The sequence below is a fragment of the Humulus lupulus genome, chromosome 8 (genome assembly GCF_963169125.1).
Source record: "Humulus lupulus chromosome 8, drHumLupu1.1, whole genome shotgun sequence".
NCBI classification, from domain to species: domain Eukaryota; kingdom Viridiplantae; phylum Streptophyta; class Magnoliopsida; order Rosales; family Cannabaceae; genus Humulus; species Humulus lupulus.
In genome coordinates, this window is record NC_084800.1 from 12,652,840 (window position 1) to 12,673,191 (window position 20,352).

General features: G+C 40.7%; 1 protein-coding gene and 1 long non-coding RNA gene across 2 annotated transcripts; one reads left to right on the forward strand and one right to left on the reverse strand.

Moving 5' to 3' along the window:
- Nucleotides 1–297: 297 nt before the first annotated feature.
- On the reverse strand, nt 298–2,201 carry LOC133793495 (GDSL esterase/lipase 1-like). Its single transcript, XM_062230832.1, has 5 exons — nt 1,934–2,201; nt 1,701–1,822; nt 1,220–1,450; nt 866–1,121; nt 298–761 (listed from the first exon to the last, which is right to left on the reverse strand). Exons 1-5 carry the CDS (start codon nt 2,166–2,168, stop codon nt 523–525), a joined length of 1,083 nt encoding a protein of 360 aa, XP_062086816.1. The 5' UTR covers nt 2,169–2,201; the 3' UTR covers nt 298–522.
- Nucleotides 2,202–3,506: 1,305 nt separating this feature from the next.
- On the forward strand, nt 3,507–5,800 carry LOC133793496 (uncharacterized). Its single transcript, XR_009874854.1, has 4 exons — nt 3,507–4,167; nt 4,248–4,322; nt 4,795–4,856; nt 5,575–5,800. It is a non-coding gene; the product is annotated as an uncharacterized LOC133793496 (long non-coding RNA).
- The last annotated feature ends 14,552 nt before the right edge of the window (nt 5,801–20,352 follow it).

The following is a 20,352-nucleotide window of genomic DNA, read 5'->3' on the forward strand; positions in this document are numbered from 1 at the left end:
CCATTTCTTCTCCTCTTTTACTGCTAGTGTCGTTCTCTTCTGTTGGAATGTTGCAGGTGCCCTTTGGGCTTCTTCAGTAGGTCGACCCGAGTCCCACTCCAAGCTTCCCATATGCTCTTGTATTGCAATAGGGTCCAACTCAATCGGGCCAGCCTTTTGGGCCTCGCTAGCAGCTTATGTATATGGCAGAAATTTATTAATTTTCAAATAAAGAATGAATATATATATATAGTATAATAACTAGTTCGTTTGACTTAGTTGGTTTGACCAGATTCCCTCTAGACATGTACTCAATATTTATGAAAATGAGTTCGTATTGATTGAGCTCCACAGGAATATTTTAACTGTTTCATGTCACCAAAACTTAGAACATAACATGAACATGATTGAATATGAGAAGGACGGATAGGTAAAAGTAACATTTCAAGGTCTTTAGCAATACATAAAGAATTTTTTTTACAGAATACATAAAAACACGACTAAACGACACATATTGAAAGTAATAGAAGGTCTTCATGCATTTTACTTGGATTTAAATAATGCTTTGAGATTGTAAGTCCCTGAGAAACCAGGCTTTCCACTCCATGCTTCTGTGGCAAATTGCCCGTTGACCTTTTCTGTAGGATGAGCGAAGTCAAAGAAGACATAGTCTGTGACATTTTCACATAGCTCATACTCTTTTTCTCCTCTCCTACCTCCACAGCTCGCATGTCCTCTGTACGGACCACTTCCACAACATGCCACCTTCCCTTCTTTAAAGCCTTAATTTAGTATTGCACAAGAGAACAACAAAGTTAGATATGTATATATAAGCATGGAAGAAATTAGCTATTTAAGAAAAAAAAAACTCAATGCATATATATACCATATTTTGAGGGGTGATTTATCCTTTCTTCTGCAAATGAGTAAAAGTCAACAAGTGAGTATTTGAACCCTTTGAGCTTTGTGTATAACTCTTTTAGTAGCATGGAGAGTTGTCTGTTGTGTAATTTCACAAAGGGTGTGAGTTTTTCAAAGCAGGCGCCACTATGCCCCCCTTCAAGCACTCTACCGGATGGTGAACACCCTAGACGACCCAAGCTTAGAAACCCAAATTTCCTTCCTCCAATTTTGTAAATTTCCTGACAAACTCACATAATTTCGAATATAATGAATGAAAAAGAAAATTATAATAATATTTGAAAGCACACATATACATATAAGAAGGTTTTGAAAGTACCTGAATAACTTTAGTTATGTTGCCTATAACCATTCCCACATACTGTTCGGTGGTGTAGGAGTCAAGGATGGTGGTGTTAGTATCGAAAGGGAATGAGTAATCGTTGCTCCCGACACTGAAGATGTAAACTGCTCTTGAAAGCAGAATCTTGGCATCTGCGTACCCCATTTGTTGCTTCAGCTGATTGCTAACGTTCTTGAAATAATCAAGTTGAGTTTTGAGATCTATTGCCTGAAACAAGCATTACAATACCCTTGTTGATTATCTGTAGCATTATCAAATTCTCCCTGTGATTATATAAAATATACTAATTAATAAGATGAAATTACTTACACACGTAGACCAATGATCTTAATCACTATAAGAAGTGTTAAGCTAATTAATTAAACATCTCTAAAAAAAAAATAATGTTTGCTATGTTATATTTGTCAAAACATATATATTATATTTTTACAAAAAAAAAAGTCTCATATACACGTACAATTCCTTGTCTAGTTCCAGTTAGAGCACCAGATCCCGCGGATGCAAAGTTCACCCCATATTTAAAGTTATGATTTCCTGGGTACAAATAAGGGGGAATGAACGGCAGCTTAGCATACTCAGCTGCATACAATACAAATATATGTTAACAATTATTAGTTAATTATAATTTGAAATTTATATAACTCAAAAATATATATTCATAAACTGAAATAAACTATACTTTTATCTTACCAATAAAATCGGGAATAATTCGGCCATCACAAAATCTACCAGATGGGTACTTAAAGAAGGTTTCACCGTATGGATAATAATTGGCCTGACCTGAAGTGTTGATATAGTTATTATTTCCAGCATCAAATAGTGAATCGCCGAAGACAAACAAGCTGGCAATTACATCTTTTGATGGTTGGGGATAATGACGGTAACATTTTGTTGGAATTACTAAGCTGCATATACAGTAAAACATAACTAGAACAGTAATGACAAAGCTTGATTTCGCCATGAGGACTTCTTTCAACTAATTTAGATTTTATCTTCGTTTTGGGAGCATTATATAGAGTCCAAAAAAAAAAAAACTAATAAAATATATATTTTTATAAAAAATAATAAATTGTTTAATAAAAGGCAATAAAATGCTCGGATACGAAAACTATTCAATGTTTCTAAAGCATATGAACTTTCCAACTTTTGGAGGTTGACTTAAGATTAAAAAAACAAAAAGTATAGACTACACTGAGTGCCTAATAATCCAAGTTCACCAGTATGTATAAATTAATATAATCATATTAGCATGATCACATACATAATTAAGCTCTGTTCATGTGATTCTTCATTTTCCTCTCAACATCTAGCTAGCACGTCAATAAATAATACACAAACATTGTCAACATTCACCAAAAGTCATCTCATATATATTCCCAATCAAAAATAATAATTAAAAAAATCACCATTCAATATTTCCCTATGAAAAATATTAAAACGGTCTATGGGTCAACATTTGTTAATAAATAAAAGAAATTGAAGCGTTAACGTGTACTCAAGAGAGCCACCTGCAGTACACAAACAGACAAATAAAATGAGGTGACAGAGAAATTGATTAGATTTACAGAGGATCTCTCTTGATAAGCATACATAATTTGTGTCATATTCTTTAATCCGTGGAGACATATGACTTTTAGACAATACTAACGTCCTTAGAATCGGCAATATGAAATTTTATCGGCATTGTAAAAGTAACTTCTACTGAATCATAATTTGATTCAGATTGTCCCTTGAGACTACAAGACCCTTTGAGTCTGAGCTTTCTGTTAAAGAGTTTGTTACATCATCTGTCCGTTTGGTTTGTTAGTTCATCCTTGTAACTAAATATTGTTAGTATGTAGATTAGTTACTTAGTTTATAAGGGCACTTTCAATGGATGAGCTAAAATGTGTTATTATTTATGATATAGATAAAAATTGTTTAAGTAGTCTTCCAAATACGATGTAAAGATATATTTTTTTACCTAAATAAATAGTACTTCTCTATATGTAGTAAAATACTATTCATCAAATTATAAATATTTTATTTTTTATTTATAAATTTTTGTATATTGTAGCACCCACATTATTTTGATATAATATAGCCAATAATCACATGATTGCATTGCATTACATATCATACAATATGTATAATTTGAGCATATGCATATTCTTATAAGTGTTTTCATGTAGAAGTATAAAAGTTGTGTATGTGATGTCTATATGTATGCTCAATATTATTAACCTTGTGGCATTTGAGTTGTCTTTTATGAGTGTTTGATGTGCTCAAGATATAAGAAAGTATGAAAAATATGGACAAGGCATGGAATTAAGTGATGAAAGTGAGATATAGAAGGCAAAATAGGTTAAGTAGTGAAAAATAGTACAATGTCGATTACTAGTATTTCGGTGTAAAATTGAGTATTTATGGATTTACCAAATGTAATCGAGGTATGATTAAGGTCTCATTGATGATGTAAAAATGGTTTTAGAACCATTAGATCAATTCTTGATGGGAGGTATACATAATTAGTGGTATTGATGCAAAGTCAAAACGGGCTTAGCATAAGTGCGCTACGCTCGATCGGGTAAGCATAACTATTGGGTATGAAGTCATATGGACCTAAGGTTTGGTGTGAGTGTTTTACACATAAGGATAATAGGCCTAGCAGATGATTAAGTCGAAATTATTGAAGTGATAAGGTTTTCATAAGTCAAAAGGTGAAATGATGAGATGAAAGGTGTCAAATTTTGATACAATAAGGCTAAATCATTGAAAATAAGGAATTTTCATGAACCTTATCACTTTGCACGACCATTACTCTGAAAAACAGAGAGAAAAGAAAACCAAAAACCATTTCTTGGCTGGTTTGAAGAAATTCTAAGGAGATCCAAGTGAAAGCAAAGCCAAAGAAGTAGATTAAGCTTAGTTCTAACATTTTTATGGTAAGTTCTTGTACTTGGAAGTTAAACCATGTTTTTGAATTTTTCTGAAAGCTTATATATGTTGTTTTATCCTTTTTAAGATATTTCTTGGGGTTTCCAAGTGGTTTGAGGTTTAGAAAAGCTTGAAGAGATTGTTTTCGCCGAAAAGTTGCTCGGTAAGTGAAATTTTGTGTTTTATGAGGTTTTTGGGGTTCTTGGAGTACAAGATGATTTTTGGTTATTTGATTGAGTTTATAATAGAGTATATATGTTTATAAATGTTTGAATATATGTGGAGACTCATTTAATTTAGGTGATGATCTAGGAAATTAGAATTTTATCAAAATCGGTATATGATAACTTTATGATGAATTATGTTGGTATTTGAGATATATATGGTTATGGCAGGTTATTTGATGTTGATTATTGGTTGATTTTGATATTTGAGAATAGCTAAAATTAAGGGGAAACTCTGTCAAAATTTCTCCAAATGTCTAAGATAAATCTAATGCTCGATCTAGGTGGTTTAAGACATTTTAGGCATGTTTTGGGTATGAAATTTGATATGATGTTTTATGGGTATTTTTTTAAATGAGAGTTCAATGTATTACTGCCATCATTATGATGAGAAATCCATGCTATTGTCAGGATAAGCACATCAATACCTAAGACACCACTTGTTACACGGTGAATTATATTTTGGACAGAAGGTAAGTAAAGTACTCAACTGCAACACAAGAATTACATGTTATGTGAAAGTATACATTATATGAATATTTTGTGAGTAAGTGGTATTAACATACATTGACACTTCATCATAAATTTGTATGCATTACATAATAGTGATATGGTAAATTATTATATGATCTAAGACCATGCATGATATTATGATGATTAATCATATGATGCATTTGCAAGTTTTGTGCAACATAAAAGAAATTTGTAATAAGAAGTTTAAGTTCAGTGCCACTGTTTTGAAAAGACAAATGAAAGTGCTAATAAGTGTAAACGGATGCCTATAGTAGGCTTATAGTGGCTGCCCAATAATTTGGGCTAGGTTTTAGTGAACCAATTATATTGTTTGCCATATTTCCGTTTTTATTTCTCCTCCATATGAGTTATTGCTATATGTATTGACACCACAGTATGTGGCCGCCTTAACTCTTGAGCCCGACGGGGCAACGATAGAATAAGGTTTTTAATGTGCCCTACTGTGGTGATGGCTTGCCGGAGGAGAACCCATGAGATTTTATATTATATGTGTAACAAGCCCTGCAGGCATTGACCAATTCAAACAGTGTGCACAATATTAAGGGGCCCAAAATTTAAAAAGAAATTGTGTATGTCCATTGATATTGGGTAATCATTAGCATTGCATGCATTACTTTGCTCACTGAGCTTTAGGCTCACAGTTGTCTTATGTTGCAGGTAGAGAAAGAAATGTGTGAATGACATGAGGAGAACTGAAGCATGGTCCTGACCCTGATTTGTATATATGAACATATCGACCTTTTGTGAGTTATTTCAGTTATCAATGAAATGTTTGTAATAAAGTGTGAAGTTATGTTTTGAAAATAAATTGGGTTATTTAATACTTATGTATAATATGTCTGAGACACACTTTATGTTTAATGTAAATAATGTGAAATAAGTTTTCAAGTTTAAAAAAAAATGTCCAGACTTCCGCAGTAATAAATTATGATATAGTTTTAAAACGTAACACCTCAAATATGATTTTAACTAAAATAAGTGAGGGTGTAACATATATATATATAAGTGTAATACTATTATATTTAATTATTTTATTTCTTAAAATGAATAAAATATTTTTAAAAATATAATATATAAATAATGTTGAGAAAAAATAGAGAAGCATATGTATGGTATAATATAAAAATTTGAGGTAAATTATAAAAATATATGTTTTGGTGATATATTTTGTAATACACTTTCTTTATAATATTTAGTTAAAACTCGTAAAAACATATTTCATCAGCTTCTTTATACATATATTTATAATAGTTATGCACAAACTCCAATTAATCCATATCTACATTTACATAATATTTACATATCCTTTATATAATATTTTAATATTGTTATTTTTCTGTATAAGCTTTTTCTCACCATTTAGTATATATTTATTATTTCTTTTTTCTTTTTCAATTATTTTATTTTACTTTAAGTAATAAAATATGTTTAAAGATATAATATTTTAATGATGTAGATAAATATATAGAGAAACTAATGTATGGTTAATGTAAAACTTAAAGGTAAAATAGTAAAATGTGTATTTTGAGGAGGTATTTTAAAAGATAGAGTAGAACACCCATTGGAAGTGCTCTAAGAGGTGGATCTGTTTATACCTGAATATATATATATATATATTAAAGACTAGATAGAAGCCACATACAATGCACTTAGAGCACTCTCAATGGTTACTTTACTCTATTTATGAAAATACTTTATTAAAACCCCACTTTTTCTATTTTACCTCACATTTTTACATTACACCATACATCAGCCACTCTATATTTTCTTTTACATCATTTAAATATTATATTTATAAATATTATTTAATAGTTAAAATAAAAAAAACATATTAAAAAAGAAAAAAGAATAATAAAAAATTTGCTAATGGGGAGAGAGAAAAGAAAAAAAGGACAAAAAAATATTAAAAAATGTTTACATAGTTAATTTAAGCTTAGCTACATTTAGAATATAATTTATTGGGTTTAGTGCTAAGCTATTATACATATATATTTAAAGGAGCTGATGAAGTAGATATTAAGTCATTTAGCTAAAAAAATTTACATTTGGACTACTTTAAAGCAGCCATTGAAACTGCTCTTAGTTATATTTATAGAGTTTATTAATTATTTTTAGTAGATTTATATCATTATTATATAAAATTCAAATAAATAAGCAATATTACTATAAAATAATAACATAAACATATTAAAAGAAAAATTAAACCAAAATAATTTTTATGATTTTTAAAATATATATAATATATAATAACATTTTAAAACATAAATTATAACTTTTTTAATAAAAATTAAGATTATGTATTATTATTATATAATAATATTTAAATTTATATTAATATATATTTTAAATATCATTATATATTATATATTATAATATTTGAATTTATATTAATATAATTATTAAATATATAATTTTGTATTATATATTATTAGATTATATATTATTATAATAATGATATTTTATAACATTTGAATTTTGAATTTGAATTTATATTAATATTAACATTAACTTAAAAGGAAAGTTAATGAATTATTAGCGTGAATGGTAAAAATACACATTAATTACTCAGTTTATTAAAATATCCCAATCTATTCAATTACTAAAAAAATCCCTAATTTCCTTTAAAATAATATTAAACATAATAAATATTAAAAAGGAATCTTTTTAATTAAAACAAAAAAGTGGGATGATATGTATAAATTAGTGTAATTACTAATTATTATAGACGTTATTATTATAGTAATCCTTATTATATTGTAATCTCCCTTATTCATTACTATACGCAATAATGTTTATTTTTCCTTTTCTTTCGTTGGGACAAACGTAGCTGAGTCTTAATTTATACTTTTGATATTATTGTAAACTAAACCTAGAATAATAACAGTTAGTAGAGGACATATTGTTTAGTGGGCCTGAAAGAGATCCTTCACTTCATAGTATAAGGCCTGTCCACATTTCATCAGCAAATTGTTTGTAAGCCATTTCAGTGAGATGGTAAGAGTCCCAAAACACATGTTTATTGGGATTCTGAGACAGTTGGTACTCCTTCACAGTTATTTTTCCTCCACAACTATACACAAAACTACACCTAGTACTTAATTTAAGTTAACATCTTTAATTTTTACCCACTTTTTAAAACTCTTTGATTAATACCCAAACTATTAATGACTCTACCCATTATGCAGTAGTCTAGTGGAACTCACAGTGAAATATTATTTAAAGAGAGAAGTAAATGACACGACAGAGACAAATATTGAGATTTTTACATTGGACTTCTAGTAGTGTTTTAAGGGTAACATGGGAAATGTGCTTAAAAAAGTGGGTAATATTCGACTAAATATTATTAGTAGCTATTTTTAGTTAACTAATCCTAAAACTGAGTATTTTTCAAGTTATCCCTTCTTATAAATTCCCAATTCCACAGCAAGCACTTGTCCCTTCCTTGAATCCTTCATTCAAAAATTAAATAAAATAAATTTAAAATAACATTCTTATATTTTTACATGCATCACTTGCATTTATTAGTTCAAAGTTAGAACTACATATTACTAATCTATGGTACAATAATTTGGAGAGAAAAAGTACAACTATGGTATTGAAAACACAAAGCAACAAGAGATTTCCAATTATGATATGAGTAAGAGTAATTTGGTCAAAACTATCTCTATTATGTATTTTTCGTTTAAATAACTTGATTAGGAGCAAATATTTTTCCTAAAGATGGCAGTTGTTTTTGTTGAATATCTCCCGAGCAAATTTTGAGAAATTATTTGTTTTGGCTTCCATGACTTGTGTTTATGCATTTTAGGTAATGGAATTTGAGATTTTTTTTTCAATTATACATATAACATAAAATAATTACAAAAATTACATAAAACTTTTTATTTACAAAAATTTCTTGTCATGTCATTAAAAAATACTGGATTTCAAAAATAATATGCATGAATTGGAAAATTTCACAAAATCTCATATTTTTTCTTTCTCAATACTAATAAGATACCAATTTGTTACTTTTGTATAAAAAAGTTCATTTTTAGAGGAAAATATTTCATATATATTCAGGTTACTTCTTATTTGTGATTTTTTTTAATCTTAAAATACTAATTATTCATTTTTAAGTTATATTATAGCGTCTTATTATTTACAATACTTATACGTTACTGTACGCCCTGGTTTTCCCACGGGCTGATTAGCAGGTCGAGCCTCAGACTAATCAAGGTTAGTCCGTAAACTTCCCCAGGTCAGAGATCCTGTTTTCCAGGTCGTACCCCCTTAGCTCGAGGTATCCTCAAGAACTCGCCAAGGCTGCCCAAGACTGGGGGAAGGAATCCTTGAGGCCGAAGGTTGGGTCAGGGAAGCAGCTCGTGGCACGAGCTACTCCTCTTAAGATCTCTGACCCTTTGTAAAGTCAACACACGCAAGATAAACGTGCCTATATCTGACATCACGTGTCCGATATCTCCCTGACTTCTCGGACACGCAGCAGGAACATGCGTATTCAGACACCCACGGCTGGGTTGGGCCGTGCGGCCCATTATCTCCTTATCTATCGATTTGACCATACTCATGTGTCAGGTTTAGGAATTAATCATGAATGTCACATAGTTGATATGACAAATAAGAAGGTCACGGGATGACCTCCTTACCAACTTCCAGGTGCCTTCTCCTATAAATATGGAGACCCTGGGAGTTGATAAGGGTTGGAAAAAATAGTCTCGGAAGAGATACACACTTTGTAACCAAAAATCCAGAATAAATCAATAATATTGACTAGTGGAGTAGAAGGATTTTAACCTTTGAACCACTTAAAAGCGTGTCTTGAGTCACCTAGTTCATTCTCTAAGATTTCATCTGTGACGGTTCTACTTTCAGCACTAGTCCCTTTCTCTTCTTCTCTTAATTACCTGTTGGCGAAGAACTGCGTCAACAGTTTGGTGCTTTTAGTGAGAGCAAGTTCAATTAGTGCTGCCAAAAACATCCAACTATGGTGACCACTCGATCCAGGCATGGCAACGAAATAGAGCAGCAGGATGGGCAGGAGTCCCACCATATTGCCATCCCTGATGAACAAATTCCTGAAGTCCAACAGAGGCCAGGAAAGCAGCCGACGGGCCAAGACGACACTGGTAGCTCAGCACCCCGGCCACCTAATCTAAACCCGTGTTATTATACTGCGGTGGAGATGGAGAATGCTCAACTGAGGAGCCAGTTAGCAACAGCTGGTCGGCGAATCCAGGATATTCTGGCCCGACTACCCCCTCTCGCAACCAACGTTAACGTTGTAGAGAGGCAAGGTGAGGCTCCTAAGTCTCACCGGGGTAATCGGCCCAGGCATAGCCGGTCGGGTAGGCCTCATGCAGCCAACTCCACCCCTTTATCACACCATCAAGAGGCAAACTTCAGGGAAATGCATGGGGTCGGACAACAGCAATACAGCCGTTCGGTCAGGACGTCAACTCCTAGTTCTTAACCTTCCTCGAGAACGCTCCGGAGAGCTCGAGGAAACTCCCGAAGGAGATCCGGGGGGGGCCAGTAGCGCCAGCCCGTCCCAAAAGACCGTCCTGCGCCTCGTCCAGCTCGCCCAGGGCGGGACCAGCAAGCTGGCAGGGCCGAAAGGCCCCCGCCAAATTTGATCCGTCCGGACGGAACTAGGATCGCTTCCCCAGTCAGGCATCCTCCTTCTCCAATCAGATATTCGTCTCCTCGGCCTTTCCGAGACATCCCGGTTTACGGAAGTAATAGGAGAGACCCACCATCAGCGGGACCTTCCCGGCATAGCAGGGCGCCTGAAGAAAGCTCAGGTCCTCACCACCAAAGGCGGACTCCAAGCCTATCCGGCAGGAGTCATTGGACCGGCAGCCGCCGGAGTGATCTCTCCGGAGGAGACCTGCGTCAGCGACTGAGTTCGGCACAGAGCCACCAGACCACCCAGGGAGGCGACCTTCGAGATCGCCTCAACTCTCACAGAGAGGACAGGGCTAGGGATGGTAGTCAGGCCCGCTCGGCGGGAGTCCGATCCGAAGTACGTAACGGAGGGAATGTCCCAAATAACCTATCTCAAGATAGGAGGGGCAACAACCCACCTAATATGTACAATGGGTCCGGAGCTGTGGAACAGCCCCGGAATAACCCAGGATCTCAGGACCAAACCCTTGAGCGTCTAACTCAGATGGAGGAACTGATGAGGAAGCTCCTAACAGAAAAAGAAAAAGACGAGTATGATTCGGGCGACGAAATGGAACTCTTCGCCCCCAATATAGCAGCGACGGCATACCCATCTGGTTTCCGTATGCCCCACTTGTCAAAGTTCAACAGGGACGGGGACCCGTCGGATCATTTGGGGATGTTCAACACCCTAATGATGGCTCATAACATTGGTCCGGAGCTGCGTTGCTTGATCTTCCCTTCCACACTGATCGGACCTGCCAGGCAGTGGTTCAAGCAAAGTAAAAGACAGTCAATCAGCTCCTGGAAGACTTTTTCAGCTGACTTCAAAAGGGCATTCTGCGCCTCCCAGGCCGCCCGAGTCCAAGTTGATTCCCTAGCTAACGTGAGACAGCAGCCCGGTGAAACGCTAAAAGCCTACTTGAGCAGATTCGCGAGTGTCGCTGCTCGAGCCCGAGACGCTGACGATAGCTCTAAGCTCATGGCCATGAGAAACGGAATCCTGGTCGGGGGGGACCTGTGGAAAGATATTCAAAAAAAGGGAGTTAGCTCGGTTAACGAATTCCTTAACAGAGCCCAAGAGTGGATAAACTTAGAAGAAGCTGAAGCTTCAGCCGCGGGGACCAGCCAGGTTCCCGAGAAGCCCGCTGGAGCGGGGACGGAGATCGTGGTGGTGATCCCCGGCGACGCGTAGAACAACCAGCACGGCGGTGGCAAAAGAAAGGGAAACGGTGAAAACAGTCAGCACGGTCAAAAAAAGAATAAGTCCGTGGATAAATTCAAGCCCGTGTTCACAGCATATACCGAGCTCACCCAGTCCAGGGAAAGCATCTTCCTAGCCAACTCTACTCGGGTCCCCTGGAAGAGGCCGGAGCCATTGAAACACCACAAGGGAAAGAGAGATACTTCAAAGTTCTGCTGTTTCCATAACGACGTCGGCCACAATACCGACGATTGCAGGCATCTAAAAGATGAAATCGAGACTCTCATCCGAGCAGGCCCCTTGGTGCAATATTTGCGAAACAGGGTCCCAGCGGGTCGACCAACTCCAGAAGTCCCAGCCAGTCAGCCCGGGCCTCGGGTAGATCAGGACGTCCCTCCTCCCGTGATCGAGGGAGAGATATCCACCATCTCTGGAGGACCGCACATGGCTGGCACGAGCAGAGGCGCCCAGAAGAGGTATGTGAATGAGTTAAAGGCCCACAACGGAGCGGAGTTCATCCCGGAGCAGCGTCGGTCAAAACATTAGCGGTTAGAGAAGCAACCGATTACTTTTACGGAGGAAGACGCAAGTCACGTCCAATTCCCCCATAATGATCCCTTGGTCGTAGCAGTCCAGCTCGCCAACCGGAAAGTGAGGAGAGTGTTGGTGGACAACGAAAACTCGGTGAACCTTTTATTCCAATCCACATTAGAAAAGATGGGTCTAACCGTCGCAGAGCTAAAGGCGACCTCCATGATGCTATATGGTTTTTCGGGAGAAGGATCGGCAGCGATAGGGACGATCGAGCTGGTGATCACCCTAGGAGAAGAGTCTCGGACAGTCTCCAAGTTACTTGAGTTCGTGGTCATTGACTGCTCCGCTGCCTACAACGCCATTTTGGGCCGACCTACGCTCATAGCTTTCGAGGCCATCACTCCCATTTGACACCTCACCATGAAATTCCCCACTTCAACAAGGATCTGCACCATCAAGGGCGATCAGCTCGCTGCCAGGGAATGCTACAGCATTTCCATGAAGGGAAAGTCTAAACCCGGGCAGCTGGCAATGGCCATTCAGGGCGAGGAGGAATCTCAGGGACCCTTGGCGGCTCCTGAGATTGAAAAACCTCAGAATACCGAAGAGGAAAAGATCGCCTTGAGCGATGACATTGACCCCCGAGTAGGCGAGGACAGATCCGAGCTCCAGGCTATTGAGGAGCTCGAGGAGGTGAACATCGATGAACAAAATCTGTCACGGAAGGTTAAGCTTGGGAAGAACCTCTGCGACAAGAGAAAGGCGGAGCTGATTACGTTTCTAAAGAATAGCTTAGACGTATTCGCATGGTCCCACGAGGACATGGTGGGGATTAGTCCGAGTGTCATCATGATACGCTCCATCTGGATAAAAGTGTTCCTGCCAAGTCTCAAAAGCAGAGGTGTTTAGGAACAACCCGAGCCGAAGCTCTAGAAGAAGAGGTGGCCCGGCTCAAAAAGTGTGGCTTTATCCGCGAAGCCAAATTTCCAATTTGGGTCGCCAACCCCGTGCTAGTTCCAAAGCCCAATGGGAAATGGCGGACTTGCATTGATTTCTCCGACCTGAATAAAGCCTGCCCCAAGGATTGCTTTCCATTGCCTAGGATCGATCAGCTGGTGGATGCTACGGCGGGGCACAAGCTCATGACCTTCATGGACGCGTACTCAGGCTACAATCAGATCGCGATGAACCCGGCGAACCAGGAGCATACCAGCTTCATGACCCCAACGAATGTCTATTGCTATAAGGTCATGCCATTTGGTCTGAAGAATGCCGGAGCTACCTATCAGAGGCTAGTAAACAGAATGTTCGCGGACCAGATCGGAAAGAACATGGAGGTTTATGTTGATGACATGCTCGTCAAGTCAAAGACTGCCGACAACCATGTTTCCGACCTGGAAGAATGTTTTAAAATACTACGGGAGTACGGCATGAGGCTCAATCCTCAGAAATGCACGTTCGGTGTCGCATCAGGGAAATTCCTGGGGTTCATAGTCAATACCCGAGGAATCGAGGCAAACCCCGACAAAATCAGGTCACTGCTCGAGCTTCCTTCCCCCAGGTCGCGGAAAGACGTCCAAGGCCTCACAGGAAGAGTGGCAGCACTCAACCGGTTCATTTCCAAATCGACCGACAAGTGTTTGCCCTTTTACAACCTACTCCGGGGAAACAAGAAATTTGAGTGGACAGTAGAGTGCGAAAGTGCATTCCTCGATCTGAAGGCGCATCTGGCAGAACTGCCCGTGCTGTCCAAGCCCAGGGCAGGAGAACCTCTTTTCCTCTACATGGCCGTCACGGAGGATGCAGCTAGCGCCGTGCTAGTACGAGAAGAGGACCAAGTTCAAAAGCCAGTCTACTACATCAGCAAGAGACTCCTCGGAGCAGAGTCACGGTACCCACTGATGGAAAAATTGGCGTTTTGCCTAATCACAGCCTCGCGAAAGCTCAGACCGTATTTCCAGTCCCACTCGGTACACGTCATGACCGATCAGCCTCTAAGGCAGGTTTTGCAAAAGCCTGAAGCATCGGGACGTTTGTTAAAGTGGGCGGTCGAGCTCAATCAGTTCGAGATTTTCTATACTCCACGAACTGCCATAAAAAGTCAGGCGTTGGCTGACTTCGTGGCGGAGTGCACGGGATTCCAGGAGGATCCATCAGAAGGCCTACGTCAAGTCGCCTCGCCGCATTCGTCGTGGAAGATCTTCGTTGATGGTTCATCTAACGAGGGCGGCTCCGGGGCTGGAATCATCCTAATATCCCCCGAGGGACATAGGTTCCACTCGGCGCTAAGGTTCGGGTTCAAGGCGTCCAACAATGAGGCAGAATACGAAGCCTTGTTAGCTGGGCTAAGGGTAGCTCAGGAGTTAAAGGCGACCTCCGTCCAGTGCTTCAGTGACTCCCAGCTCTTGGTAAACCAGGTCTGGGCGAATATCAGGCGCGGGGACCCAAGATGGCCGCCTATTTGGCGAAGGTAAAAACAGAGTTGTCCACATTTGAGCGAGGATCGATTGAACAGATACCTCGGGAACAGAACGCCAACGCAGATGCTCTCGCCAAACTCGCCACCTCGGGAGAGACAGAAACCCTGGGGTTAGTGCCAATAGAATTCTTAAAAGAACCAAGTATAGAGGGAGATCGGGCAGAGGTTGAGATGATTGATGCCAGGCCGACCTGGATGACCCCCATTCTTGAGTATCTCGTCGAAGGTAAGCTGCCTGAAGAGCGTAGCGATGCACGGCGAGTCTTGTATCAAGCTCCGAGGTACACGCTGGTCGATGGTGTGTTGTACCGACGTGGGCATTCCCTACCTCTCCTCCGGTGAGTTCATCCAGATGAGACACAGGCCATCTTGCAAGACATTCACAAAGGATTCTGCGGAGACCATGCTGGGGGGCAAAGCCTGGCCTTGAAGGTTCTTAGGCAAGGTTATTACTGGCCAACTCTGTCCAAAGACTCGATTTCATATGTGAAAAAGTGCGACAAGTGCCAGCGCTTCGCTACGGTTGCCCGAGCTCCTCCAGTCAAACTGAAAATGATCTCAGCCCCTTGGCCATTCGCCATTTGGGGGATAGATTTAGTAGGCGCCCTGCCTACCGGAAAGGGCGGGGTCCGCTACGCCGTGGTAGCCATCGACTACTTTACTAAGTGGGCCGAGGCAGAGCCGTTGGCAACAATAACATCGAAGAAGGTACTCGACTTTGTGGTTAAAAGCATCATCTGTCGGTTCGGCCTGCCGAAGAAGATTGTCTCCGACAACGGCACTCAGTTCGACAGCGACCTGTTCACTGAGTTTTGTGAAAGGCACGGGATTGTGAAAAGCTTCTCCTCTGTGGCCTATCCTCAGGCAAACGGCCAAGTCGAGGCTGTCAACAAAACTCTAAAGGCGAGCCTCAAGAAGAGGCTAGATGAGGCAAAGGGGATCTGGCCAGAACAGCTCCCCCAGGTCCTTTGGGCATACCGGACCTCACATCGAACTCCTACGGGTCACACTCCTTTCTCCCTAACCTTTGGGAGTGAAGCAGTCCTCCCCGTGGAAATTAAAGTTCTGTCGCATAGGGTCTAGTCTTATGACCAGGATAGGAACCACGAGCTCCTATGCCATTCCCTAGACCTTATCGATGAAAGACAAGAGGATTCGCAACTCCAGCTCGCCCATTACCAGCAAAAGATTGCTCGCTACTTCAACGCTAAAGTCAAAAAACGTACCTTTAGTGTTGGCGACTTGGTCCTAAGAAGAGTCTTCCTGGCCGGAAAAGATCCCAAGGATGGAGTCTTAGGACCGAACTGGGAAGGACCATACCAGGTCATTGAAGTCATCAAGGAAGGAACTTATAAGTTAGCTCGACTTGATGGAGGGGCAATCCCACGGACTTGGAACGCCATCCATTTGAAGAAATATTATCAATGATCCACTTGTAAGGCCTGGAAGGCCACTTTTTATGTATAAATAAGAATCAAGTTTTTCTTTTTTGCAAGTGTAATCTTAAAGTAACCACGAAAGACCCTTTCCCAGTTACTTGGGGGGCATATGGTACCTGGACATAACCAGGTCTCCTTAACGACTTAGGTGTTGATTCTTATCAATGTATAAGGGTTAACACGAACTAAGTCCTATCCTGGTTTTAACCGGGTCATAAAACTTAGAAGTTAACTTAAATTTATTGATCGTGGTTCTTCTTAAAGAGCACGAGATATGGATAAAAAGTTGACACGAACTAAGTTTTCAAAATAAGCTCCTGGTTTTAACCGGGTCATAAAACTTAGAAGTTTACTTAAATTTATTGATCGTGGTTCTTCTTAAAGAGCACGAGATATGGATAAAAAGTTGACACGAACTAAGTTTTCAAAATAAGCTCCTGGTTTTAACCGGGTCATAAAACTTAGAAGTTAACTTAAATTTATTGATCGTGGTTCTTCTTAAAGAGCACAAGATATGGATAAAAAGTTGACACGAACTAAGTTTTCAAAATAAGCTCCTGGTTTTAACCGGGTCATAAAACTTAGAAGTTAACTTAAATTTATTGATCGTGGTTCTTCTTAAAGAGCACGAGATATGGATAAAAAGTTGACACGAACTAAGTTTTCAAAATAAGCTCCTGGTTTTAACCGGGTCATAAAACTTAGAAGTTTACTTAAATTTATTGATCGTGGTTCTTCTTAAAGAGCACGAGATATGGATAAAAAGTTGACACGAACTAAGTTTTCAAAATAAGCTCCTGGTTTTAACCGGGTCATAAAACTTAGAAGTTAACTTAAATTTATTGATCGTGGTTCTTCTTAAAGAGCACAAGATATGGATAAAAAGTTGACACGAACTAAGTTTTCAAAATAAGCTCCTGGTTTTAACCGGGTCATAAAACTTAGAAGTTAACTTAAATTTATTGATCGTGGTTCTTCTTAAAGAGCACGAGATATGGATAAAAAGTTGACACGAACTAAGTTTTCAAAATAAGCTCCTGGTTTTAACCGGGTCATAAAACTTAGAAGTTAACTTAAATTTATTGATCGTGGTTCTTCTTAAAGAGCACGAGATATGGATAAAAAGTTGACACGAACTAAGTTTTCAAAATAAGCTCCTGGTTTTAACCGGGTCATAAAACTTAGAAGTTAACTTAAATTTATTGATCGTGGTTCTTCTTAAAGAGCACGAGATATGGATAAAAAGTTGACACGAACTAAGTTTTCAAAATAAGCTCCTGGTTTTAACCGGGTCATAAAACTTAGAAGTTAACTTAAATTTATTGATCGTGGTTCTTCTTAAAGGGTTCGGGATATAAATAACGGTTAACACGAACTAAGTTTATTAAACAACAAAATATGTGTATTATAGCCGAAAGCATGAAGAAATACCCAAGTTAAAAGTGCAAGGCAAATTGTCTCGAGGAAAAAATACCTCGTGCTAAAGATTACATAAAATACTTCAAAATAAAGAGAAAAAAAGAAAAAACGCCCTAAGCCCCGTCGGTCGGCCCCTTGGAGGTCGCGGTCTCATCCTGCTCCGCCGCACCAGAGGCTTTCCCAGTCTCCGAAGGCGGCACCTCTTTGTCAAAGCGGGCTTGGAACTTCACCAACAAGCGCTCCCAGAGACCCGACGGCATGAAGGAGAGGTCAGCCTCCGGGTTGTGGGCCCAGCAACGATAGAACAGTTCCTGCATGGACTGTTCCGAGGTGGCCCGTTCAGCTTCAAGGGCGGCCTGGGCCTCGGTCTTTGCTACCTCAAGGTCAGTTCGCGAGGTGGCAAGGGATGTCTCAAGCTCTTTGACCTTCGAGCGGGTCCTCTCTAACTCGGCCATCGAGGTCGCCAGTGCATCTTTCGCCACGTGAACCTCCTGAAGGGCGGCCTGGCGACCAGCCCTCATCTCCTCGAGCTGAGCTCTGGTCCTGGCGATGCCTCGGTGTACGGCAGCGATGCCCTGCGAGAAACGGGAGATAAATCGGCTAAGTGGAAAAATAAGGCGGTGTGTGTGAGGGATAAAGCCTTAAAAGAATGGGGCAGCTTACCGTTAGGGTCATGTCCATCGATGACTCTATTACGTGGATCGGGCTCAGTGTCTCAATAGCCCGGAGCTCCTTCTCTTTGAACTTGTAGAAATGTTTGACGGCGTAGCTCGCCGACTCACACACCGTCCCCCGAAAGGCTTCTGGGATCTTCTCCAGATCCTGGGCGTCAACCGTGATGCGTACGCCGGGGGCCACTGCAGCCGGGGGCGCGACCTCCATTCCCACGTCCTGGTCGGCGGGGGCATGTGTCCTGCTCCGCCAGAAAGAAGAATTGCCCCCCCGACCTGTGATGGTGGGGTTTTTTCCTTCTCCTTTGCCGGGGATTTGGTGGAGCCCCTAGCCGTGATCTTGGACCCTCAGAGCCTTTTCAATCTTGGCCCTGCCGGGGGACTCCCCCCGAAGTCTATGTCCCGCAGACTATCCTCGGGCTAAGACATCTCTTCTGCGAAAACAAAAAACAAAGTTATTACAAGTTAGCAATCAGGCAGAAATAAAAGCAAAAGGTTAAAGGCAAAAAGTATACGAATACTAGAGGAGCCCTACCCCCCGAGCTGGAAGAACCTAAGACGATTATTTCCCGAATAGGCGCAAGTTCGGGGTCCGGTTCTGACTCGGGACTAGTCATACTGCTTAAGCCCCGGAGCATAGATACCTCTCTGGAGTGATGGCCATGTGCGTAAATTGGTCCCATACTCCTAAAAAATGATCGACCTAAAAGCTAGGGTGTTATCTACTACTACGGTACCCCTAGGCCGACTATCCTGGTGATCCAGCACGAGCCGGTCAACACAATGGAGCAGAAGTGTGTTCAGGTTCGGGTTCCTTCGGTGGCGATGGACGATCTGCCTAGGATTGAACCTAACCAGCCGGGGGTCTGCAGTGCCCCTATCTACATTCCTAAGCAAGAAAGGGTTATCTTGGCCGGAAGGACCCGCGGCTGCTCCGGATTGGATCCTCTCCTCGTCCATCCCTTGGGCGACCTCCAAGTTCCTCTTCCTATTCCTCACGAGCGGAACTTCAGTCGTTTCGTCCTCCTCTTCCGCGACCTCCTCCACGGTGATAGGTCTGTTTGCGCGAGCTGGGGGCAGCCCCCGAGGCCTCTTCAGGTTCAGAGTCTGATTTGGAAAAATCAGTTTGCAGAACACCATCGTCTCGTCCGTCACGAGCACGCGATAGTCCTTTTCACTGGGGGGCAAGCCCGCCAGTGTTTCATATTGACCCCCGAGGGTCGCAGACTTCTCGGTCCTCGCGTAGATGGCTGCAAGATTGGGCTGGAATCAGAATGGAATACGGGAGGAGCTAAAATTAAACAACACTTAAAAGACGAGCTAAGGTCAGGGTTCACTTACGAGGACGGTTGAAGTAGTGGTGCTCACAGTTCCGGAACCCAGTTGACATGAAGAACTGGTCCTTGAAGTCATTTGGATGGCTTGGCAGCTCGATGACCGCCGTCGTATTAGGAAAACGGGTTAAATAGTAAAACCCGTCACCTCACCCCCGCTGATCCGGGCTGGCTTTGAGGCAAAAGAAATATAAAATATCAGCAAGAGTAGGGACCTCCCACTTCTGCTTCTTGAACAAGTACCTCAACCCTGCCAGCAGACGGTAGGAGTTGGGGGGGAGCTGAAAAGGGGCCAACCCCACGTAGTTCAGGAAATCAGCGAAGTACTGATCCAGGGGGAGGAAGGCCCCTGCCTTGAAGTGTTCACCACTCCAGGCCGCAAACGATTCGTCTAGCGGCGTGCAGCTCCGCTCGCCCTCCGCAGCAGGTCGGGCTATGACTGAGGTTTTCCCCAGTGGGATCTTGTGGGTGAGGAAGAGTTTGTTGATCTTCACCTGATTGGTTACCTTTGAGACGATTCTCTCCGCCTCAAAGAATGCGTTGGGGGCCACCTCGACTTGTTTCTCCACAGCCAGCCCAAAGTGGGGGATCGGCGAGCTGGGCATCACCGCCTTTCCCTTCTCCTGCCGAGAGGCCGAGCTTCCAATGTTCTTCTGAGGGAGGTTCTTTTTTGGAGCCATCTGGTCGCCTA